We start from the raw sequence: 25,891 nt of genomic DNA on the forward strand, positions 1-25,891 counted from the left end.
AACTGGTGCAGTTTCCAATTTACTGTGAATGTTCAGGTGATTTTATTTTTTTTGCAGTCAGTGATATCAAAATGCCTCCCTCCTGTGTTTTGATCAACAGCCCCTTCCCCTAGGAACTGGGATTCCCTGTTGACTCAGATAGTAAAGCGTCTGCCTGCAATGCAGAAGACCGGAGTTAGATCCCTGGGTCGGGAAGATCCCCTGGAGAAGGGAATGGCAACCCACTCCAGTGTTCTTGCCTGGAGAATCCCATGGGCGGAGGAACCTGGCGGGCTGTAGTCCATGGGGTTGCAAAGATTGGACATGACTGAGAGACTACACTTTTCTTTCTTTTTTCCCCTGGGAACTAATGCTTGCCTGCGTGCATGCTCAATTACTCAGCCGTGTCTGACTCTTTGGGACCCCATGGACTGTAGGGCACCAGGCTCCTCCATCCATGGGATTTTCCAGGCAAGAACACTAGAGTGGGTTACCACTTGCTCCTCCAGGGGATAGACCCAGAGACTGAGGGACATGGAGCTTGAAGGCTCTGCCCCCAGAGCAGAGGGTTCTTCCCACTGCCAACTGCAGAATCAGGGGTGTCAGCTGGGGCTGTCCGGCTCTCCCCAGGTGCCAGGCTGATCAGCTGGGCAGTTCCTTGGGTCCACCCCGAGACAGACACAATCTGGGTCCTGGCCTCGGACCTCTATTCCCCTCCTACTTGGTGGGTCAGCGTGGTGCCTGGCAGGTGAGTCTACGCCCCAGCAGGAAGAGGGGTGGTATGCTCTTGGTGGAAGTGTGGCTTGTGAGCAGGCGGCCAGGGCATCTCCTCTGCCTGGCTTCGCCGCCTTCGTCGTCGTCACTGTGGGAAATGCCATCTATATTTCTGCCAATGAGCGGTCTGAGGGCTTGCTTTACAGCAGGCTCTGTACCAGCACTGGGACATAAAACAGGCACAGCCCCCACCTCCCTCAAAGGCTCATGACTCAGGGTGCTGACAGACCTGTGGGCTGTGCTGGCGGAATGGGAAGCGCAGGGTCTGAAGGACTTAGGAGGAGACAGTGAATCCAGGGGAGGAGCCTGGGGGACTTCCTGGAGGTGGTGTCAGTTAGTCTGCGATCTGAATACTGAGTAGGATTTAACTCAGGAGTTAGGGGTGGGGGGTGGGGTGAGAGGAAGAGGGTCCCACAGTGAGGACCAGCTTGTGCAAAGGCCGGAGCTTAGAATGAATGAAGGGAGTCGGGAATCTCACTCAGAGGGAGTGGGAGGGGGTGCCCCTTGGTGATGGCCCACTGTGGCAGGACAGAGTCCACACGGGCAGAAGTTACCAGGAGACTGAGCTCGGCGCACAGAGGGGCCCGAGCACCAGGCCAGGGGCTGAGCTCCCCACCGCCCAGGTGTGCAAGAGCCCACATGGCAGCTGCTCTCCAAGGATGCGAGGTTGACAATTCCGCCCTGGATGGGGCCAGATTAAACAGACTTTGAGGTCCCTTCCAGCTGTCACGCTCCCACTTCTTGAAATCCCCTCTGGGAACAGCAAGACGATAAAATATAAATCAATAGGTTAAAAATACGCTTGTCTCCTGCACGTCCAGGGCCTGTCACTCTGCCGCCTTCCCCGATCTTCAGAGGATTCCTGCTTGACTCGGGCAGCCCAAGAGCCCAGCAGGAGAAAATCGCTTTGTTCCCGAGCAAGGCAGGCCGATCGCGCCTCCATTGACAAGACCTCGGGTTTTTTTTAATCATTGCTGCCTCTAAAATGCACACTGTCCCATTTCACTTGACATCTCCTCCTTATATCTTCCCTGCTTTAATCACCAGGGAAAGAAAGATCAACCAGACTGTGGCAGTGACTACACCCCCCAAGACGGAGAGCAGAAAAGTCCTGCTCCCCAGAAGGCACCAAACTTGGGTTTGGTGTGTGATGACCCCAAATTAACCAGGCTGACCGCTCTACTGGGACCCCGGGGGCTGGCCCCGCTTCACCTCCTGGGGTTCCCATGGCAACGGGGATGTTAGGAGCCGCTAATAGGGTCTGGCAGTGAGTGAAATGAAATTTGATGTATGTGGAAATGCAGAGGCTTGTGAAGTAATTGGGGAGAGGGGGCCCCTTTCTCGCCCGGCAGGTGAATGAAATCCCATTCCCTTGCTGTTCATACATTCTGGCGGGGGGCGGGGGTCAGGTGGGGAACTTTTAGCTGCTTATGTGCATTTATTTTCATTTTTATAAACAGTCGTGTTTTCTGCACAGGCCTGTAATGAAGACGCTTTGTTAAGTTAGGGCCCAGTGTGTGTGGTGAACAGTTTAGCACCAACAACAAAAATCGTGTGTGCCTTTGATGATTCGTGCCCGCTTCCTCCCCAGCTGCCACACCCCCCCCAGGTCCCAGCTGTCCCCACCCGCCTTCCCAACCCGCTGTCATCGGCTCTGCCGTTGGCCGCTGCTCCGGGGAACCTTAATGACAGCATGTGCTTTGGGGCTGCCCCATCCTTGCCTGCAGCCCCCAGCTGCTGTTTCTGGCCACCTTCTTGTTCTCGAAGGCATGGATGGGGACAAAGCCCCTCTTACAAAGCCTCACCCAATACGTTCCTGCTCACTGGGACCACCTCCTCCTCGGCTCCCTGGGGCCACAGTCCAGGGCTGAGCTGGGGAGATTTCTGCTGAGTGGCAGCTACTGTTGGGTGGACCTCACGGGCGTGGGATGTTCCAAGTGTTACGGTGAAGCGCAGAGCGACTTTTTGGAGCAGAAACCAGCATAGGGTCTGAGTGCTCTGGGGCTTGGCGGCTGCGGCTCATGGGAAGAGCCCCCCTCCACCCCATCCTGGGTAGGGGAGGGTCATCATACCCCACCCTGTTGAGAACCCTGAAAGCCCCTGATCTCTGCCTTTATCTCTGTTGCCATCACAGGTGATCTTGATCCTGACCAAGTATTACCACGCAGACATGGGGAAGGTTCTGGAAAGTTCTCTGTGGCGGTAAGTCAGCCCGAGGGTGGGCCTCATCTCCTCCTGTACCTGCGCGTCTCCAAGCTGGGGCTGAGATCCTGGGGCCGGCTGGAGCAGCCCCCTCCCGCTGGCAGCCTCTAGACTTCCCTTCCGCTGGAAAATGCGTGTAGGAGGTGAAGGCCAATTAGGAGTCCCGTCAGCGGCGCACGCAGGGCTGGGCACAGACAGGCGTCAGAAGGCGTCTTTGCTTTCTTCCCTTTGTGTCTGTGATCCTTTCCCCTTGCTGTCGTCCTCCCCGGGGGGAGGGGGGCTGCCTTGTGAATTCAGGTCAGTGCACAATTTCCTCTGCTTGTGCTCTGAGCTTCCGACATAGCTCCCGGAGTCCCCCCAGACACGCCGATTAGCCTCACGGTCCGGGGGTCTTTCTTTCTCTCTGGCTCAGTCCAAGAGCTTGGAAAATAAAGAACCCACCACTGCCGATGGGCGCTATCTGTCTATGTGAAATGTGAATTCAGTCCAAGAGGTAGGCAGCCTCTTTGATGGTTTCAGGGAGGTGGGCGAGGAGGAGGCCTGGAGATGTCATTTGGGTTATGGTCAGCTTTGCATTTGTGTCTGCGGCACGGCAAGCCACTCGCGTGTTCTCGCCTGGAGAATCCCAGGGACAGCGGAGGCACAGAATGGGACTGAAGTGACTTAGCACGCAAGCTCCCTGGAAGGGGAAGGAAGGGTCCCAGCATCTCGGGCTGGGGTTTCAGTGCATTTCTCAGGCGAGGACGCTGTGTCCTGCGGGCATCACTCGACATTTTCACTTTCTCTGCGTGTTGAACCGTTTTGCTTTCCAAGACATGTTTCTCAAGTAATAATTAATTCTTTCTTTTTTCTACTTGAAATCTATTAAAAACACAGAAACCTGCTGATCAGGACTCCTGACATGCATGTCGCCACCTTGAGCTGATTTCCTGTTGGCCTTTGGCTTTGCTTTTAGTGAAGGGGCCTCATGATTGCTTCCTAGTTGGTTCTCACCGAGGCGTTGCCCTGATGCTCCTGCAAGTTGCTGAAATGAGCTTTGAGTTGGCTGTGTCCTTTGCCAGATGAGGAGCAGGGTGGCCTTGTGCGGGTGTGGTCGCCCTGGTGCAAATGTGGGGAGTGGGCAGCTGTGCGTTTTCCTTCCCTTTTCCCGCAGAAGTGCCTTTCTGAGCCTGCCCCTTTCAGCCCCAGACTTGCCTCCCAGACTCGCCAGCCTGCTTTCCAATTCCATGCCAGCCTCAAGATAAGGCGCCTGCCACAGATGCTTTGCGGCCGGGACCCCCACTTCTTTATGTGTTGGGATGTTTCAATCTCGTGCCTTGAAGCACCTCATTCAGCAAGGAGCCTGCTTTCAGAAATGCTCCTCTGGGGGTAGATAAGGCTGTTTGTTCATTGTTTGGGATGAAAGCAGAGAGTGGCGTGAGCTTTAAAGCTCCAATGAAATCTCATTGGTTGCCCTTTGAAGGTCCGCATTTGGGGACTGGTTTCGGGGCCAGGCTCCTTGAGAAGGGCCGGCTCCTGGAGGGTTCCCCCCTGCCAGGTGGATGGTCCAAGGACAGGTCCCCTTGGCTGCAAAGTAGAGAGAGGCACGTGTCCTCTCTAGCTCCAAGCAGAGTCCTTCTACTAAGTTAACTCAGTCTGCAGCCCCTGCCTGTCAGCCCAGGTCTCCATGAATGTTTGTTAATCCCCTGGAGTGTGGGAGCTGGTTCTGTCTGCTCCTGCAGCATCTACACAAGCCGGGACAGAAGAGGTGAGGTTATTGTGAGTGTGGCTTGAGTAGCCAGCAGTCCTTCCTGGTATCATTGTGCTGCTTCCCACAGAGTTGCTGGGTGGACTTAAAATTTGTGGCAAGGCTTTGTGGGGGCTTCGTGGGGGTGGAAATGACCTTGGCTAGCCCTCCAGTGTGGCCTCAAGACTCAGAATTCTTCATATACAGATATGGAAACCAGGCTGTTACCAGACAGGGTTCCTGGCCTCCTTAATCTTTGGAAGGACTGATGCTGAAGCTGAAGCTCCAATACTTTGGCCACCTGATGTGAAGAACTCATTGGAAAAGACCCTGATGCTGGGAAAGACTGAAGGCAGGAGAAGGGGGCAGCAGAGGATGAGATGGTTGGATGGCATCATCGACTCAATGGACATGAGTTTGAGCAAATTCTGGGAGATAGTAAAGGGCAGGGAAGCCTGGTGTGCTGCAGTCCATGGGGATATGACTCAGCGACTGAATTCAAGAGGCCAGACTACACATTCAGGCAAGGCTTTACTGGGGTCCCTGCTGCAGCAGGAGGGAGTGAGATCAAGTAACAGGTTTCTTTGCTTGCTCCCTGTGGGGGGCCAAGCTGGTTCCTCAATGGGGTGAGGGCAGGGGTGTGTCTGAGGGTTGGGCAGAAGGGCTGGCTTAGGTGGTTTGCCCACCTGTTGGTGATGTTGAGTGCAGATGTCAGGTGCAGTACGCTGTTTTGCTCCTGAAAACCTCTTTTTACTCCTGGCTTTTCAGACATGGCTTCCCTGGTTGACTCAGCAGTAAAGAGTCCACCTGCAATGCAGGAGATGCAGGTTCAATCCCTGGGTTGGGAAAATCCCCTGGAGAAGGAAATGGCAGCCCCGCTCCAGTACTCTTGCCTAGAGAATTCCAGGACAGAGGAGCCTGGTGGGCTACAGTCCACGGAGTCACAAAGAGTCTGGATAGGACTGAGCGACTAAAGAACAACGTAGCTTCAGACGTGGCAGCTGGGGTTTTGGTCTTTGTGAATCTTGTCCAGAATTTGCTCCAACGGTGCATGCACGCAGCAGTTTTTAGTCCCTTATATCTCTTTGTGTTTTATTGCTCGAGGAGACGTTTGTCCAGGTGAAAGCTCTGCCGCAAAGGGTTTCCAGTCCCAACCTGTCTCAAGGAAGACAAACCACCCACCTCAGAGAGTCTCCACAGGGAGCTCTTTTTCCTCTCAAGAGCTGCTGTCTCCTTGTCTGTAAAGTGGAAACATCCCTGGATGGGAAATTGTGAAGACTGAGGGAGAGTGCATACGAACCGTCCCCAGAACAGCACGCAGTCTAAATTTAGTTTTCCTCCGAAGCAAATCAACAGATTTTAATTTTCCACATTCTTTTCTCATCAGTCTCTAGACTCAGACATTTCCTCTCCTTTATTAAAAATACATGCAGAAGCATCAGTCATTTCCAGAAAGTTCATCCACATCCCCACCTGTCAGGCCTGATTTCTGTGTTTATCTCATCTCTCTTGTGCTGAGACTGCCGTACCGTGAGACGTAGAATCAAGCTGCGCACCTTCTCTCTCTCACACATGCAAGGAGTTTCCCGTTTTTCCGTGCGGTATCACGGACCATGTGATAATTTTTTAATGGCTGTGCACTCACCCCTGGGATTTATTTGTTCTAACTCCTAGCCCTGCCTCCCTTGTGGCTCAGATGGTAAAGAATCTCCCTGCAATGCAGGAGACCTGGGCTCCATCTCTTTGTTGGGACGATCCCCTGGAGAAGGGCATGGCAACCCACTGCAGTATATTCTTGCCTGGAGAATCCCGTGGACAGAGGAGCCTGGTGGGCTGCAGTCCATGGGGTCGCAAAGAGTTGGACATGCCTGAGCGACCAACGCTTTCACGCCGTACACAGAGCTCCTAGGCCTACTGCGGTCACGAGACATTCCGGCAAGTTGCTTTCCTCTCTGCTTTGTTTCCTGGGAAGCGTCTGCAGTTCAGTCGCTCAGTCATGTCCGACTCTTTGCAACCCCATGAATCGCAGCACGCCAGGCCCCCCTGTCCATCACCAACTCCCGGAGTTCACTCAGACTCACGTCCATCGAGTCAGTGATGCCATCCAGCCTTCTCATCCTCTGTCGTCCCCTTCTGCTTTCCATTTCTGAGCCAGACGGTCTGAGCAGATTCATGGCTAGCACGTGGCAACACCGAATTCTTTTCCAGGAGGAACGCAACACTCCACGTGGGGCAGCGCCCTGCTTCCTGGTCACCTTTGGGCTGACAGCTTTTCTAGAACTTGCTAACCTATTGGCCCAGAGGAAGCCAGTGCCGTTTCCATACCCCTAGTGAGGGCGAGTGGTTTCTGGGTTTAATCGCGTTTTCTCTTGCGAGCATCACCTGCTCATATCCCCCGTGTTGTGACCGTGCAAGCTTGTTTAGAAGAGGAGAGACTGCCATTGGCCCTTGGTCAGAATGTCACCCGCCCTCTGTCTGCTGTTAAGGGCACACGTGGAGGGCAGTTTGGGGCGCTGGTGCCTGGCAAACATGTATTTAGTGTGGTTATTAAAGACACATTTATTGAACATGCACCCAGACTCCCAAGAATTCTCCTGCGTAATTGCGATAAATACATTTTTACTGACAGATGTGGTATTTACAGTCTGGAAATGACTCTGAAATCTAAGCTGGATGCAGGTTTAATTGTCCTGCCTTTTGTGGGCCACATGGCGGGAGTGTCTCTCCCCGTCTCCCTGGCTGGTTTTGAGGATCCAGCCCTCTGCCCCTTCCTTCTGCATGGGCACTGTTCTCTGCTCAACTTCTCAGCCTGGGGGTTGGGGGGAGCATGGGAGCCCTTCCCCCGAGAAAGCTGCGGATTGGCCTCGGGTGTTGGACAAGCATAGAGCTGGTCCACCTCACCTCCTGGACCATCCAGAGGTGAATGGTAACTAGAGGAGCCGGCTGACCCTGCCCTGGCCTACATGTCCAATCTCTGCAAGTGTCCCTGGACTGCTGGGGCAAAGGACCAAAGTCTAGGGGCTTAAAACCAGAAGAATGTTCTCCCACCGTCCTACGGCCCAGGAGTCTGAAATGGAGATGCGGGCAGGGCCAGCCTCCCCCTGGAGGCACTGGGGAGGATCCTTCCTGCCTCTTCCAGCTCCCGGGAACTGGGGTCTGGGAGCCGGGGGCCTTCCTAGCGGTCGCGTCTCTCCAGTCTCTGCCTCCGTCTTCACGCGGCCTCCTCCATGCCGCTCCTCCGTGTGTTCCTTATAAGGACACTTATGATTGGATTTGGGGCCCACCTGGGCGATCCAGGGTGAGCTCATCTCGAACTCTGTAACTTCATTACATCTCCAAAGGCATCGTTCCAAATAAGGTCGCACGCAGCCTCAGGGGGTTTGGATGTGAACGGAGGTGCTAGCGGTAAAGAACCCACCTGTCAGTGCAGGAGACTAAGAGACAAGGGTTCAGTCCCTGGTGGGGAAGATCCCCTGGAGGAGGACACGGCAACCCACTCCAGTGTTCTTGCTTGGAGAATCCCATGGACAGAGGGGCCTGGTGAGCTACAGTCCGTAGGGTGGCAAAGGGCTGGACACAACTGAAGTGCCTAGGCACACACACCTTTCTGATGACCCTGCTCAGCCCAGGACACATCCGCCACGAAGCTGTGTGGCCCCTGCCCAGATCCGGCCTCCCCGGTGGCTCTCGCAGCAGCGCCCTGTGTCCTTGTTCCTTCGGCCACCCTCCTCTCCGGACACCGCGTGCTCGGCGGTCCCAGCAGCCCTTCCCAGCTTGCCCCACTGCTGCCCCCCAGACCCCTCTCCTTGCGAGGCCTGAGGCTCGTGGTACGCACACACGCCCATGTCTGGTCCTGCCCGCTCGCCCTGGTGGCCGCCATGGCCGACACTCATGTATCCTGGCGCCCTGTCTGAGCCCAGGCCGGGGAGCTCCGTGGGCAGGGCCAAAACCTGCAGGGGCAGGCAAGAAGAACATAAGCACTCACGGGGCACCTAAAGGCCTGGTGTGCAGCTTGTATTTCCTCCTCGACAGACCTGTGACGACGTTGAGGTCAGGATAGACAGTCCTGGAAATACAAATGCTAGGACAAAATGATCCATACGTAGCCCCCTGGAGAGTGCCCATGCCTGCATCTCTGGGCATCTCTGGGAAGCTGCAGGGCCCAGAGTCTCAAGAGCCCAGGTTGCTGCCAGCCACCCAGGCTAGGGTCCTGAGAGGCCTGTTTGGGGTCTCCGAAGCTGGATCCCAAATGGCCAGTTGGGCTCGGCAGCCTCATAAATGCTCCCAACAAGGTGGACGCAAGCCCTCAAGAGCTGAGCAGCGGCAAATGTGTAGATGGTGAGTCCTTAGCAGGAGGTACATAAAAGTCACTTGAAAAGGTCTTAAAACCTACCACCCTGCCTTGGCAGATGTGGACTCAGCGTGGGAATCTCTCAGAAGTGCCCTAGGGGAGACCAGCCCCAGGAAGGCCGCTCCAGAGCAGGAGTGCTCAGGCTTCCCTGCTTTGCGTGTCCACCAGGTTTCCAGGTGCAGCCCAGGCTGCTGCTTCAGGGACCACACTTTGAGCAGCCGGGGGCTGGGCTGACAAGAGTGAGGCTCAGCATGCCGCTGGCGCCCCCCCTGGGGGCACCCAGACCAGCTCCCAAGCCCCACCCCCTGCAGGGACGCTGTTCCTCAGCTCCCATCCCACCCCCTACCCCCTCTTCCACTCTCACCCTCACTCCTCAGCCTCCAGCCCCAGCCTGCTGGCTGAACCTTGACCATCGTGTATAGTCCATCCCTTCTGTAGAACTTGCATGCTGTGCCCTTGATGCTGACCCTCAGGTACCAGCTCCTCGTGGACGTTTCATCTCAGTGTAAACCTCTTTTCCTCAAAGAAGCTGCCCCACTGCTCAGCAAAACGCAGCCCCCCAGGCACTCGACCACATCTCTCCTGAAGGGTGGGGGGTCCCTGCGTATGGTTTGTCCCCTGTATGGTATGGTGCCCCCTTCGACCCCTGGTTGCCAGAACATACGCAGGTTGAGGATGGAGACCAGTAGGGTCTGCTGCAATGATCTCCCAATGCCTAGAACCTAGATCAGATCTGGTACAGAAGGTGATGTTGGGCATTGGGTGTATGGGTGGATGGAGGGAGGGATGGATGGGTATGCAGATGGGTGGATGGAGGGATGGGTATGCAGATGGGTGGTTGGAGGGATGGATGGATGGATATACAGATGGATGAGTGGATGGGTGGATGGATGGATGGATATGCAGGCTGGTGGATGGGTGGATGGATATATAGATGGGTGGATGGATATACAGATGGGTGGATGGGTGGATGGATATATAGATGGATGTATAGATGGATGGAGGGAGGGACAGATGTACAGATAAACATACGACTGGGAGGACAGAGAGACGGATAGACAGATGACAGATGGATGCATGGATGGACGTACGGTGATGTGGTCCTTGGGAAACACTGTCGGGACCAGGAAGACCCTTCAGGCCTCTGAGGCCACCCCAGCAGGTAGGACGGGAGCCAGGAGCACAGAACTGGCCCCGATGCCATCAGATGGCATGAGAGGGGCTGGGGGAGTCCTGAGCCAGAGAGAAATCGGGCCTTGGCTCACGTTCCACGGTCCGCTTCCCTCTGCTGTCACGTAGCCCCAGCCCGCGGCCCTGTTCACACACTGCCTGGATGCTGTGGAGGCCGTGCCGGCCCTGCCCTTCCACCCCCACATGTGACCTTGGGCGGGACTTTTAGTAGGGCAACCTCGGGAATACTGGGGTGGGAGTACTGGGGTCTCGAGTTTTCTCTGAGTGACTTGGTGGAACCCCCCTTTTGTTAGGGGTTGTTATTCTTGTTCAGTCGCTCAGTCATGTCTAACTCTTTGCGACCCCATGGACTGCAGCACGCCAGGCCCCTCCGCCCTCCACTATCTCCCTGAGTTTGCTCAAACTCATGTCCATTGAGTCAGTGATGCCATCTATCCATCTCATCCTCTGTTGCCCCCCTCTCCTCCTGCCCTCAATCTTTCTAGCATCAGGGTCTTTTCCAATGAGTCAGCTCTTTGAACTGGGTAGAGGGAGGGGGAGGGGGAGGGGGAGGGGGGATTCTCGTTCTCTGTCTTCACTTTAATCCTGAAATCTTAAATGGACACAGTGGGTGTGGAATGTGGTGTGCCAGCTGCCTGAGTACCCACGTGCCAGAGACAACCCCGTGCTCACTAAATAATCCAAGCGTTTCTCCCTCCCCCGGGCCTCCCGTGTGGTTATTGTGGGGTCACGTCATTTATCTGAACCAGTGGTCCATGACCGGGAATAATGCGGCTTAAGCCACTGAAATTTGGGGCTTCAGCTGTTACTGCAGCAGAGCGCAGTTTAGCCCAACACGGGCTCCCCGTCTTTTTCTTCCTGGGCTCTCCGTCTCTTAAAACCTGGCTACACTCTTCCGGGTTCGGATCCAGCCCAGCTCTCCCCTCCTTCCTTCCACCTCCCCCACGCCTGCCATCCCCGACCCCAGAAGTCATCCCCATGGGGGTGTCCTGTGTTAAGTACACACGTTATGTGTCTATCCACAACCAATATGTCCTAGGGTTTACTGTGATTTACAAATTAGCGCAGATGGCATCGTTCTGCCTTTAGAAACATGACTAATGCTCGCGCCTCGGTTTTGGTCCTTCATCCCTGCAGCCCTGGAAGCCCTGTTAGCTGGCTGAGCCACGCCTTCCCCTGCTGTGGAGTGCGAGGGTTTCCATCCCCAGGCTCCACTGTCCCCATCTGGGCTGCGGAGTGTGTCCGCCCGTGTCTCCACCCTCCCCTTTCCTTTGTTAGTCTCTGCAGAGCGACTCCTGCCCCGCACCTCCGGAATCATCAGACTTTGTATGTCTGCATTCAAGTGGACGTTAGAGCATAATTCAGTGTTATCCTGTCTTGCAATTACCTGATTTTTCGTGGAAACAAACGTACTTTCTTGTATCGTATCTTATTGACTGTTCGAGGCCCCTCCTCTGGGATTTAGCTGTTGTATTTCGTGTCCATCTTTTTTCTATTGCTAAATCCCTTCTTCAACCCTGCCTCTCTGCTGCAAATCGCCCAAGTCCTCTTCTGACCCTGAATGTTAAGATGGGTATCCTCTAACTGTGTTCTGAGCCCCTATGATTGTCCTTTATCCTTTCCCAACACTCTCTAAGAATGTGTCCTCCAAAGAGTGTTCTTCTAAGTCATATTTTGAAATACGCGATTCTTAGAAGAGTGTCTCTATAGGCTAGTGTATTCCTCAGCTCCAGTGACAGTGATGCTGTGTAACAAGTCACCCCAAACCCAGTGGCAGCAGCAGGCTCCTTCTCACGCCTTGGGGTGACTGGTTTGTTCGCTGTAGGCTGGGGTGGCTGGACTGCTCCCCCTGAGCTGAGGTTGGCAGGCTCGGCTCTGGTCCATAAGTGTGGGACCCCAGCTGACCGGCCAGAGGCCATCAGGACCCCTTCTTCCCATGCACAGACAGGGGAGCGAGAGAGGCAAGCGCCCCTATAAGCACACTTAAGGCTTCTGTTCACTCACATTTGCTAAATTCCACTGGCTGATGCAAGGCAAACCCAGCACCAGTGGGGGAGGGGAGGGGAATGAAGGGACTTGTTTGCTCAATGACGCTCAAAAGTACAACAGGTGCTCATTGATGCTTCCAGAAAATATACGTTGTGCGGCCATAAGCTAGGCAAACATACTCAGATGGAAGAAAACAGATCAGGCTTCTTCACAGGAGAACACATCAGTCTGTAACACAGCCCTGGGCACCGTACGTCTCCAGGAGAAGAACATGCGGCACTTCTCCAATCCCATCTGATTCCATGAGCTTTCATTAAAAAAAAAGTTGTTTAATTTAAAATTTTATTTTAATTTTTACTTGCTTCAATTAATTTTACTTGTTTAAATGTTTTATGCAGTTGAACTCTTATTTTGCTCTGGCTCCTCTGAGCGTTTCCTGGGGTTGGTTTTCCAGGGAGCAAGATTTGGGAAGTGACTGTACAGGCCTTCTTTTCCAGATGAGCCGCCTTTGAGGTTTCCAGACGCATCTGCCTCCCTGCAGGGCTACTGGGTGTTGATGCCATTCCATTTCGAACCAGGTTGGGTTCTATGTTCCTAGGATACCCCTCTCTCTCTCCATTTTTTCATATAGAGAATTTGGGGGTTATGTGTTGAGGACGCAGAGTTTAGGGGATCTGAGCCATCAAGCCGGACGATAACCTCTTGATACGTACTAATGTAAACGAGCGTCAGGGTCCTTTCCTGTGGAGACAGATGATGGCTGGGGATGGGGACGTCCTTCCAGCTGGACCGTCCTGAGGGTGAGGTGGGCAGAGCCAGGCTGAGTGCAGAGAGTTTCGGAAGCCCACGGGCAGTCCCTGGCATCGAAGCCTGTGTCTTCGGGGCCTTGAATGTCCAGGCAGACAAAGCGCTGCTGTGCTGTTAACGTCCTTACAGGTGGACGGGCTGAGTGTCCACAGGAATCGTTAAACAGGTGGCAAGACTTGCTCTTTGTGGGCGGGAAGAGCGGGCCTGATTTTAGAGAGAAAGTCTTAGACGGTGATGGGCTGCTGTGTGGCTGACTGCAGGCATTCCAGGCCGGGTGGCAGGTGCCCCCAGACAGATCTGGATTCCATCTGTCTCTGCACCTTCCCTGCTTTGTGGCACCCCCCACCCCCACCCCGGGCCTTGTCTATACCCTGAGTCTGACGGCGTAGACCTCGCGGTTTGGACGTGAGGATGACAACAGCTCTTGCGTGTGCAACGCGTGGCGCCTGGGAGGTGTCAGGGGCGGCTTCCTTCCTCCGTCTCTTCCCCTGACGCGTCCGGCTGCCTTTCCACCGGCTATGACTCCCTCCCCGCAGCAGTCTCTCTCTGCGTGTTTGCTTAACATCACCATGGAGACCTGAGTTTGATTTAAACAAGACGCAGACCCGATAGGGATCGAGGGAAGCGCTGACACAGGCGTGTGCCTGCTGTGGTTTTCTCTCTCTCTTTCCCGCCTCCTGCTCCTCTGACCCCGCTGCTGTAGGCCTTCCTCAGGCTCCAGAAGACTTCTCAGGGAAAGAGCAGACCAGAGCAGAAGGCAGACGGGTTCCCGGGTTCAGCAGGACAACCCCGAATGAGCCAGGCGTGGGCTCCGAATTTAGCTTTCTGACGGCTGGCCAGGGCACCTGGCTTCCCTCGCGGCGCCAATGACAGCCCGGCCCACACAGGCGACCCTGAAACTCGGTGAGCCCACAGCGTGGCTGCCCGGCCCACACAATCATCTCAGATGCTTTTTTGAGAGACAGGAGACAGATGCCCCGTGGAGAGGGCCAGCCTGTGAGTGCTGAGTGGATGCTCTGATGCTGCGGCCGGCACTTACACCAGAACCATCTTGTGGGGGCCCCTGACACCGCAGATTCTTCTAGAGTTCTTCCCCCGACCCCACCTTCGTCCATCTGGCAGCGTACCTCCCTACATGCCTTGGCACAAGCCCCCCACACCCAGGTCTCAGCAGCAGCCTCCTGTCCCCCCACCCCTCTGTGCCCAGAGGTCCCTCCCCTTTCCCCAGCCCTGCACCCCAGCCCCAACCCTGGCTGGGTCAGGCCCCTCCTCTGGGCCCTTGCAGACCCTCCCCATAATCCCTCCTCATCTCTTCTTGGGATCTGAGTTTCCCGTCATCTCAGTATCAGGGGTTTCCTGAGCTGGATTGAAATCCACAAAACACCACTCCTGGATTCAGTGGTAACCACCTCACATTTCCTTATAACGGGGTGCTGTGTAATGCCATTCTACCTTATAAAGGTTTAGTAACATATTAAAGATAGTACTGATAAGGATATTGCTAAATTCCTCTCCAGAAGCTTCTTCTTAAAAATATCTTATTTTTAAAAGTGGTAACACATGTTCATCACAGAAATTTTAGAAACTATGGCATCAACGAACCATAAAAACAATCCCTTGTGTTAAGCCACCTTAGGAGATAACAAATGTTAATGTTTGAGATGAAAATTCTCACCAGTCTTTTTAAGATGCAAATGTATACGCGTTTTATAAACTTTGAATCCCAGTATTAAACATTTTCCTATGCTCCCACATATTCTCAAAACCACTGTTTTTAGCAGCCGTGTAATGTAGCCTCAGATGAAGGAGATATTATTTATTTAGCCAAATCCTCATTTTTAGACATCTGCGTCATTTTCAGTTTTCGCTAACCTAAAGATGCAGCGAAAGCTGTGTTCTTGGCCTCGTACGTACGTTATTCCACGTTTCTGATTATTTTCTTAGGGTGCATTTTAAACAGGGGCTTTCTTTCCTGTCCGTTGCACTACAGGGTGTCAGGATTCTGCCCTGTACTCGAGCGTATGGAGGGTTTGTCTCTGAGGCTGTAACTGATTGTATTGGGGGGCAGAGAAATGAAAGAGCTGTTTAGGTACACAAAAATAAGATAAATATGCCTCCGTTGCTGGTGCGAATATACTTCCAGCTAAAGTAAAGCTTCAGCAACAAGGTGGGGGCCTCCTTATGTTCAACAAATTCCACAAATAGCTGGAGGCCTCCGACTCTGACCACCCCAAGCCCCGGTCAGGTCACTTGCAACTTGCTTTCGGAGATGCTACAATGTGTCAGGCGCCGCTTTGGCACCAAACGTTCAGAATCAACCAAGCACTGGCACTTGCCGCCCACGATCTAGCCAGCTGGTGGGCGAGCAGGGAACCCAAGACGGCGCCCTTCTGCATGTGTGTGTGGGGAGGCGTGGCTGGGCCTCCTGGAATGAGGTGCTCCGGCAGGCCCCAAGGCACAAGGTCCCATCAAAGGGACCTGGAAAACGGGTTCTGAAGGATAAAAAGCGGTTCACTAGGCAGAAGATGGCAAGTGAAGTGGGGGAAGGCACTCGAGGGAGTGGGCCAGGAACTGCTCTGGCAGTCCAGGGGTTAAGACTTCACTCTCCAACGTGGAGGGTGTGGGTTTAATCCCTAGTTGGGGAGTTAAGATCTCACCTGACTTGTGGCCAAAATACCAAAGCATAAAACAGAAACAATATTGTAACAAATTCAATGAAGTCTTAAAAAAAAAAAACCAGTCTGCATTAAAAAACATCTTTAAAAGGCAGGTGGCAATGGTGCAGAGGCTGGTGATGCCCAGGGGCTGGGAGAACCCATGTAAACAGCCAGGCTGGTGCCCTGGCTTTCTCTTGCTGCTGTAACCAATGACCACAAAATTCATGGCTCAAAACCAACACAAGTTTATTACGGCACAGTTCTGGAGGGCGGAAGGCTGACATGGGTCTCCCTGGCTAACCCGAAGATGTGAATAGGGCTCACTTCCTTTCCTGAGACTTTAGAGAAAGCTTTTTTTTTTTCCTGGCCTTTCCTGGTTTCTAGAGGTGCCTGCCTTCCTTGGCTTGTTGCCCCTTCCTCCATCTTCAAGCCACCAGTGTTGCCTCCTCCGACTCATCTGTTTCCCCTCCTTTTTTACCCATAGCTTGGAAAGGGTCTCCCTTTTAACGACCCATGTGATTCAATGAGGTGCATGCGCATAATTCAAGATAACCTCTCCATCTCAAAGTTCTGAGCGTAATCACATCGGAGTCCCTCTGCCTCCGAGGTGACATGTAAAGAAGCTCTGGGCTTTAGGAGGCGGACATGCTTGGGGGCTCCTTATTCTGCTGCCCACACAGGGCATGAACGCATCTAGAGTTTGTCTGTGTTTCTGATCAGTTGAGGACCTGGCTGGAGCACCAAGATTGAACATGAGACACTAAGACCGTTTTCATATAATTGAACCTTGTAGAATTTTCTTGAGCCTCAGGCCTTAGGATTGGACATGAATGAGACACCAACCTTGTCAGAGAGGAAGGGACTGAAGGAAGGACCAAATTCTGTCTGCTGTTAAGGAACTCATGGGAGAGAGGGACTGGACAATTTGGAGGAGGGGATGTCTGGATAGGGTTTTGAAGGATGAATAGGAGTTTTCCAGGTAGTCAGGCAAAGGAAAGGGCATTCTAGACAGAGACAACAGTATGTGCAAAATCACAGTGGTGCCTACCAGCCTGGTGTGGGAGGAACCCTAAGACGTTTGGAGTGGCAAAAATGTGAGGTGGGCAGAGGAGGATGGGAGAGCACGCTGGCGAGGCCCTGGGGGAGTTGGACCAAGGCCAGTCTTGTAGGCCAGCCCAAGAGCATTGAACTGTATCCTCTAGGTGGTGGGGCTTGTGGATTAGAACAGGAACGTGGCTACAGCATTCAGAGTGGACAGTGAGGCTGCAGGGGTAGAAGGCATGGTTTAGCAGACACTGAGGGGAAGTGGTGTTTGACAAAGTGTTGGCACCACAAAGCCTCTCATTCCCCTTGCCCTCCAGGGCCCAGCTGAGTGCAAAGTCCTGTTCCTTGTGGCTCCTGGGAGGGGCTGAACCTGTGGTGGGCGGGGCCAGAAGGCTGCATTCTTTCCACCCCCACCTCCCACACTCACTCCGCACCCCCTCACCCCGACCCTGTCCCCGCAGAAAAGCAGGCCTACATCTCTGCCCTTTGCTGTAAAGTCACGCTCTGTCCTGGAGATTTATTGCATTTTAATAAAACTCCCTGAGTGGGAAACAGATTACCAAACTACCTTTGTTTTCTATTATGTAATAAACCTCGCTTGAGTGTGTTTTGAAGGATGGAGCCATGAACCCGTCTACAGGCCGAGCAGCGTCCAGGGAGTGTGCGGGCAGCCGCGTGGCCTCTAGGGGCTTGGCCAGCTCTGCCGTTAGCAGCAGGTTCCGGGGACAGTCAGTCCTTCTCTCTGAGCCCTGGCTTCCTCGTCTAAGAAAGGGAGCCCCTGGCATCAATGATCGATACTCCAGGTAGAGTTTGCTCAGCACAGTGTCCAAGATGCCAGCTGTTTCTATGATGCTAGGAAGGCTACTCTGTTTTGGGGTAAAAACCTAATGTTGGTTGTATCGGGGAGAATCATGGGCACCCTAATTCTGGATGTCCCAACTCTGTCATTTATAATGGCCTCAGGCAAGCGGCTCATGTTTCAGCGGCCAACACTGGGACGAGCAGAAATAAGCCCGTGGAGTTTCCAGACTGGTTTCACACAGTCAGACCTGATTCCAAGCACCTACTGGGTGCCATCAGCCTGAAGCCACGCCCAACCTAAGACATGTCACCCCTCCTTCCCCTCCATGCCCCTTCCCTCCGTCCCTCAGCTAGTTTTCCGGGGTGCTCACCCCTCCAGGTGCTCTCCTAGACTCAGAGCGCTCAGAGGTGAAGAAGAGCCTTGGCCTCTGCCCGGCTGGGGGTTCCATTCCGGGGGGAGGCAGCCACTGCTCTGCTCCGCCCCTGGTCTGCACAGTATTCGCAGCTGAAATTCTGCCTGGGTCCCCTGCAGGCATCCAGAAGGTCTGGGCTCTGTCAGAGGGAGAGCCTGCGCCCTGCACCACCGTGCCACGCGTTTCCTGAGAGATACCTGTTATTGCAGCTCCTCCACGCTTTCTCCCTCTGGCAGAGCCTGCACAAGAGGTGCGAAAGCCCAGGCTTCCAGGCCAGAGACGAGTTCCTCCTGCCTTATTGGCTGTGTGGCCTTCCTTGGGAAGTCACCTCGCCTCTCTGAGCCCAGCTTATCCCATCTGTAAAATGTGTGCAATGAGGTAACGGGTGGGAAACGTGTAACGCTGTGCCTGGTTCACGGGAGACAGTGGCTGTTACGTCCTCGTTGTTCGAGCAGCGCTGTTGCTCGGCCAGCGTTGCTGGATCAGGCCTGAGTCCCTCTGTGCACTGAATGGGGTCTCCAAAGCCCCGGCCCAGCAGCGTCTCTGTGCCCCTCGAGGCTCTGTCACCTTCTCTCACGTCCTCCCCCCACCATCCCTGCCCCCCTCACCTCTCCCTGGACACCGCCGAGGCCCCCCTGCCCGCCTGTCTCCACGCTGTCCTCCTCCGGTCCCCTGGGTCCTTGTGAAGCTTAGATCGTGTCTTGAGGCCCTTGCTGCTCTGAGAAGGACACTCAGAGAGCAGGGTGGGCCTGCAGGGAAGGGCGGCCAGCGGCGGAGGGGTGGACCAAGGCCCACTCGCCCCCTCGGTGTGACCTTCGGCTACTCACTGCCCTTGCTGACCCCTGACCCCTCCCTTGTGAAATGAAGGATGAGATGGGGAGAGTCCAGCCTGGCTGATGCCGCCTTCCAGCATTTTCCTGCATGCCCCCCTCATGGTGCAGACAGAGGCCACCAAACTTTGCAGGTTGATCGGACACGTGACCTCGGGTCAACATGTCTGAACCGAACTCCGCTGCCTCCCGGTCCCCAACCTGCTCCTGGCCCCTCACCCCCATGGACTGTGGCACCTCTAGCCCCCCTCTAGACCTGGCAGCTGAGCCCCTTTCATCTCAGAGCACCCTGCTCTGGGCCTCCTCGGGGCCACGCCCTCTCACGGGACAAAGGTCTCATGGGATGAGGGGTATCCTGCTGCCGAAGTGTGCAAAGCCCTGGGATGGGGGCTGACCCCTCCCCAGCCCTCCCGAGGAATGGATGGTGTGGGGGAGGCTGGGGTGGCTGTGGAGGGGATGTGCAGGCTGCAGTCCACACAGGTGCATGAGGCCCCTTGCAGTGCAGGACAGAGCTGGGTGGGGAGCTGAGTATGGAGAGCCCCAGCCCCCATCGGTGCCCCTGCCCCAGGCCCGTGTGTGTCAGGACGAGGATGTGTTAGGACCAGGATCTCTGCACGCTATTCTAAGACTCACATCCTCCTTAATCTCCTCCCCGTCTGATCCAACAGCGGGCCCTGTGGTTCCTCCTCCAGGGTCTGTCCCGAACCTGGACACCTGCCCGCTCCATCCCCACAGCACCTCCATCACCTGGATGTCTGCACCAGCCACACGTGGGTCTCTTGGCTCCTTCCCTGCCCCCTTAGGTCCAGCCAGCACCACAGCGGACTCTCAGCAAAGGGACTTGTCACTGCCCAGCTTATAACCGTCCCACGGCTTTCATCACACCTGGAGGTCCACGCAGACCCTCACTGCACCCCACGGGGTTCCCCAGAGAATGCCTCTCACCTCCCGGTCACTTCTCCTGCAGCCCTGGTACTCAATCCAGCCATGCCTGCCTCCCCGACCCCTCTCGCCCTCTCCCAGCCTTTGCCCCAGCTCATCCCTCTCCTGAAACTCTTCCCTGGGTGTGAGCCACAAGTCAGCTGAGTGTCACCTCCTCTGGGCCCCTGACAACACTCTCTGAAGTAGTTCTTCCCATTAGATACTATTCCTCCAGCCTCTTTACTCTTCATTACGTTTATTATAATCTCTCAGGGTTTCAATGCATTATTTGTGATGACATTACTTTAATAAACTTTCCATTTCCAAATGTTGGTATGACTTTTTCATAGATGGCTTGTCTATCCTCCCCCATCAGGCAGCAACAGCCTCAGCTGTGTGGCTCACAATGTATCTCAGGGCCTAGAACAGCACCTGGCACACAGTAGGTCCATCCACAGAGTTGAAAGCAGAGACTGGACATTCTGTTTGGCTGGTCTGTGAGTGGCTCTGGGAGGGTAGGGGCAGGTCTGCCTTGGTTCTGGAACCAGTGCCCACCCTCCCCCTTCGTTTGGCAGAGTCAGTAGTCAGAAAGGCTGGAGAGGCCTGGCAGGTATGTCAGGGGTGTGAGGCTGCCTTCGGTTCTTGAATTCTGGAGCTTTAGGGGGAGTGGTGAGTGTTTGACCACCAGCAGTCCAGGAAACAAAATGCAGACCAACAAAACCCCTTCTAATTTGAAGCACTTTCCAACGTCTGTGATGTTTCTTATCACGGCCAGTTTTAAGCTTCCAGCAGGAAGTCACTGGACATGACTTGGGAGGAGATGCATTCAATTGACTCTGGCTCACGGGTGCGAGCTGGTGTGAACTAGCAGAGCTGGGGCAAACTAGTGTGAGCTGGTGTGAGCTGATATGAGCTGGTGGAACTGGTGGTATTGGTGGTCCTAGTGGAGCTGGTGTGAGCTGATGTGAGCTCTTGTGAACTGATGTGAGCAGATGCAAGCTGGTGTGAGCTGATGTTAGCTAGTGTGAGCTGGTGTGAGCTGATATGAATTGGTGGAGCTGGTGGAGCTGATGTGAGGTCTTGTGAACTGATGTGAGCAGATGCAAGCTGGTGTGAGCTGATGCTAGCTAGTGTGAGCTGGTGTGAGCTGATATGAATTGGTGGAGCTGGTGGAGCTAGTGGTGTTGGTGGTCCTAGTGGAGCTGGCATGAGCTGGTAGAGCTGGTGTGAGCTGATGTGAACTTGTGTAAGCTGATGTGAACTGGTGTGAGCAGATGTAAGCTGTGTGAGCTGGTGGAGCTATTTGTGCTGATGGTCCTGGTGGAGCTGGTGTGAGCTGGTGTGAGCTGGTGTGAGCTGATGTGAGCAGATGTAAGCTGTGTGAGCTGGTGGAGCTATTTGTGCTGATGGTCCTGGTGGAGCTGGTGTGAGCTGGTGTGAGCTGGTGTGAGCTGATGTGAGCAGATGTAAGCTGTGTGAGCTGGTGGAGCTATTTGTGCTGATGGTCCTGGTGGAGCTGGTGTGAGCTGGTGTGAGCTGGTGTGAGCTGATGTGAGCAGATGTAAGCTGTGTGAGCTGGTGGAGCTATTTGTGCTGATGGTCCTGGTGGAGCTGGTGTGAGCTGGTGTGAGCTGGTGTGAGCTGATGTGAGCAGATGTAAGCTGTGTGAGCTGGTGGAGCTATTTATGCTGATGGTCCTGGTGGAGCTGGTGTGAGCTGGTGTGAGCTGGTGTGAGCTGATGTGAGCAGATGTAAGCTGTGTGAGCTGGTGGAGCTATTTGTGCTGATGGTCCTGGTGGAGCTGGTGTGAGCTGGTGTGAGCTGGTGTGAACTGATGTGAACAGATGCAAGCTGGTGTGAGCTGGTGTGAGCAGATGTGAGCTGTTGGAGCTGGCAGTCCTGATGGAGCTGGTGTGAGTTGGCCCCAGCACACCAAGGTTGAGGAAGGTTCTGGAGCCCTCCAGCCTCCTAGGACTCTGCAGATCTATGTGCACTTCTGGCTGGGGGAATGCCGCTGGCTTTCCCCAGGAAACTTGGCCCCTCTCCCCCTGGCGAGTAACCCTGGTGTCAGCGGTTTGTGAGGAGGAGGTGGAAGGGGTTGGACCCCGCCTTTGGCTCCTCTTCTGAACAATGGAGAAACAAGCTCCCCGTCTTTAGAAAATCCTCTGTCAGCAGGAATGCCTAGAGCAGAATGGAGTGGGGAGCTCTGTCTGTAGCCGGGGAGATCCTGGCTGAGGGCCGTGTCACCCCAAGATGTCCCTTTGCCTCTCTTGGCTTCGCCGCCTTTGTCTGCCCGGTGTGGACACTGAGTCCTGCCTCTTGGCTGTGGAATCCGGATCTGCACAGCCCTCTGAACCAGGTGGGGAAACAAGGGCCTAGACGAGGCAGCAGCTTGCCTGAAGTCACCCAGCATGTCTGTGTGAGAAGCCCCCCCTTTTGGTTCCACCCCCCAGCAGGGCTGACTCCCAGCAGCTCCTTAGCCCACCCACACTGAGGGTGATGGCTTCTCCCAGTGTGGGAGGGCCTCAGCGGGAGAAGCAGGGCAAAGGACCCACTTTGTCTTCCCCGAGGGCTGCACTCAAGACCCGGTAAGTGGCTCTCACCTGTCCCAGGAAGGTCACTAGCCAGGGCTCGCCACAGCCAGCACCATAGTCGGGACGTAAGTGGCCTCAGACCACACCCCTGTGCTCCCTGCCTTCTGGAGGGGCAGGTGCCACCCCCTGGCACACCTGGCAGGATGCTTGCTGGCCTGTGTTGGGGGGTGGGGCCAGCAGGAAGGCAGAACAGACTCAGCCCCGCCCCTGATCTCAGCTGCGTGGGCTGAGTCCCGGAGCCTGGGGCTGGGGGCAGAGGGCAGGGCGAGGTGCAGGGGCACGTAGCCCTGTGCGGAGGAGTCAGGGCTGCCCTGGCCCCTCCCACTTGCTTCACCAGGTCACGTCCCAGAGTGCCAGGTTCTGCTAAACCAGCATCACCTACAACCGGCCCTTTGCAGGTGCCCCAACCCCTGCCCGCGATGGCTATGGAGGACCGTCTGGAGCCCTCCAGGTCTGCCTGGTGGGGCCTTGGGCAGCGCACGTCGCTTCCCCATCCCAGCCCAGCGGAGTAAGCTGCCCCTGGAAGGCCCCCTCTCCCTGTCTGCTGTCCCAGCTTCATAATCTTGCCCCTCCCCTGGGACTGGGAACCTGAGAAACTGGTCTGGCAGGGTTGAGCTTTCCTTCCTTTGCATCACTCCCATTGTCCTGGACAAATGGCTCCCTGCACCAGGAACCTGACCCCAGAGGGGCTCCTGGGGGAGCGGGGATGGGGGGTGACTGGGGTATGGTGCTGCCTGAGGAATCAGAACCAGCTGGGCTTCTGAGCCTCCGAGACTGGTCCGCAGGCTCAGGCATTGAATTCCAGCAGGAGATTCCCAGCCTACTGAGGTCATGTGCTGGGGGCCCAGCAGGCCAGGCTGCATCTTCAGGCATGTTTGGTTTGGCTAGAAGAGGACTCTAAAATGAGGCTATTGCGCTGTCAGCATGGAAGAATTTCGAGGTCTCTCGCAGGCAGCCTGGCACTCTGATCTCTAGAGAAATGGGCCCTAAAGGGGCCTAGCTTCGGCCATTGTCCGGGACCCTCGGGCCCAGGGTATCTGTGCTCTGACCCCATCTGGTCCAGCCTCTTCCAATTACAGAGGGGAACAGAGGGGCAGAGGAGCAGCGGGCAGGTCGTGAGAGTCAGGCCTGCAGCCCAGGGCCCCTGGGGGGAAGCCCTGTAACTTTCCCCAGGGGACCAGAAAGGAAAAGTGCCGTGGTTTTCCGACAACCCAGCTCGTGACCCCTCGGCGGGAACTATCTCACTTGTTGGGCTGCAGGCCCAGGAGGACGGCTGAGGGGCTACTGCTGGGGATCAGGGCCCAGTTTGTCTCAGGCAGAGAGCCCCAGGTCGAGCCTACTATTCCTGAGACGTCTTTTCCCACGGCCAGAGAGCGCACGCTGGTATCCCATGGTGGCTCGTGGCCCGGAGCCTGAGGAGGAGAACGGGAGGGCTAAGCAGGCCTTTGCTGCTGGGTTTTGGAGGCCGCCAGGGCTCAGGGACCAAGCACGTGCTGTTTGAGCATTGATGTGCTGGTTTTTCTGGAGAGAAACCGAGGTGTGTCACAGAGATGGGAAGATCCCTTCTCGATCTCTGTGTCTCCCTCCCCTCTGCCCTCTTTCCCCATCTGCCCACTCCTCCCGTGTCCAGCAGCGTCTCCTGGCCAACCTCACACTTTGCACTGGACTCAGTGGGACAGTGGGAATGCCCGGAACGTCTGACCGACAGACTGTCTCAGGCTGACCTGGTGGCCTCAGGCCCTCGGGTCTTCCTGTGGATCTCGGCCCACGTTCCCGGGTTCTCCGAGCTGCAGGAACTTGTGAACATTTAGCTCAGGCCGGGGCTGGTGGCATCTCCAGCTGTGTGCCCGGCTCCAATGCGGTACCTCTCTCAGTCCTCCAGCAGATGCCATGGGAGGGGCACCTTTATTATCCGTGTCATACAACAGGGCAACTGAAGTTCAGACTTGCTAAGGAAGCTGCCCAAGGCCACACCGCAGTGAGTGGCGAAGCCAGGTTCAAACGTGCCCCTCCACACGGCCTGCATTCTCTCCGCTCTGCCCCCAAGACTCCCTGACTGTCTCAGAAATGTCCCACCACGCCGAATCAGGCCTGGCCCCAGTGAGAGTGGGCATGTGGTGACTCTGGGGGGGTTTCAGATCAGTGGGGCAAGAGCAGCCTTTCCGGGGGTGGTGGGCTTGGTCACTGGAAGCTGGGCCATCCAGACAGGGAGGTGCCCATGGTGGCAGGAGGCAGGGACGTCGGGTCACTGCTGGGCCTGGCATGATGGGCCCCACCTGCCACCAGCAGGGCCCCTGCACTAGCGCCTGGGTCTGAAGCATCGCAGGGTCCAGAGGTGAGCCTCTCAGACCTAAGGCTGAGCTTCCAGGGCAGCATCCCGGGTAACGGTGTCAGTGCAGGGGGGCATGAAGCCGTACTTAGGGGCCTCCTGGGGAGGGAAGAGCAGACCCTCCTGTAAGTTGGGGCCTTGGAGGGACCAGATGCAGCTGTTTCTCACGCCTTTAGCTGCATCAAAGCCAGATTCTAAAAGCAGCTGAAGCCTAAGCTTGGGGGCCCAAACCCCCACGACAGGATCCAGGCAAGACGCAGTCCCTCTCTGGGGCACAGAGATTTGAGCCTGCTGAGCTGGGCATCTGTAACATCCGTGGGTCGGCAGGATTAGGACCCGGTGGGGATGAAACAGAACTGATGCTGACTCAATTCAGGGTTGCTCCTGCCCCCGGCCCACCCCCCACCGCCACTCTTGAGTTCCTGCGAAGGAGGGACGGGTCCAAAGTGTCCAAGCGGGGCTCCAGTCCAGGAGCTGGAGCATGCCCATGGTTCAGGGGCTGGGCTGCCTTCGAGGGTGACCATCGAGGAAGACCCTGATGCTGGGAAAGATTGAAGGCGGGAGGAGAAGGGGACAACAGAGCATGAGATGGTTGGATGGCACCACCGACTTGATGGACATGAGTTTGAGCAAGCTCCAGGAGTTGGAGAGGGAGGCCTGGTGTGCTGCAGTCCCTGGGGTCGCAAACAGTTGGACATGACTGGGCAACTGAACTGAACTGAACTGAACTGATCGAGGTGGGGTGAGTACAGATGCTGGCAGGGAGGCAACAGGGGGACAGAAGTCCGCAAGAGGGAGGGACCCTCGCAGAGACCTGGGAGGCTGTGATGCAGATGGACCGAGAGGGGCAGGACCGAGAGGGGCAGGCCCATGGAAGAAGCAGGACTCTGGCGGGGCGTCTATTGCACTGGTCGCAGTCATCCAGGGGGTTGGCTTGGAAAGCACTTCCACTGTTGGGATTCGTTTGGCGGGTTAGTGGCGCATTTCCCAGACAAAGAGATTAAGGCAGAGGAAGGAGCATGAAGGGCAGACCTGCTCGCAGTCCTCCCGCCTACCCTCCGCAGATATGGAGTTGGCCCAGCAGACTCTGGCTCTGCGCAAACCATCTGTGCAGAAGCAAGTATGTACGCAGACACAAGCCTGCGACACACCCACCGAGAGGTCTGAGGATGATGGTGGAGTCACAGGCCCCCGTGCTAAGCAAGTGCTCCCCAAGCCCTCTGCCGCTGCCCGGTGGAGACCTTTGCGGGCTCCCTGGGGCCGGGTGTCCCGGCGCCCCTGCA

The 25,891-nt window shown here is 55.7% G+C and overlaps 1 protein-coding gene across 1 annotated transcript in view; it reads left to right on the top strand.

Annotated features, from left to right (window-relative positions):
- SORCS2 (sortilin related VPS10 domain containing receptor 2) overlaps positions 1-25,891 on the top strand; it is a 491,862-nt gene that overhangs the window by 186,310 nt on the left and 279,661 nt on the right. The window contains exon 2 of the mRNA XM_052641644.1: positions 2,888-2,955. Coding sequence (XP_052497604.1) covers positions 2,888-2,955 — 68 coding nt within the window. The remainder of the gene's footprint in view (positions 1-2,887; positions 2,956-25,891) is intronic.

The sequence above is a fragment of the Budorcas taxicolor genome, chromosome 6 (genome assembly GCF_023091745.1).
Source record: "Budorcas taxicolor isolate Tak-1 chromosome 6, Takin1.1, whole genome shotgun sequence".
Taxonomy (NCBI): domain Eukaryota; kingdom Metazoa; phylum Chordata; class Mammalia; order Artiodactyla; family Bovidae; genus Budorcas; species Budorcas taxicolor.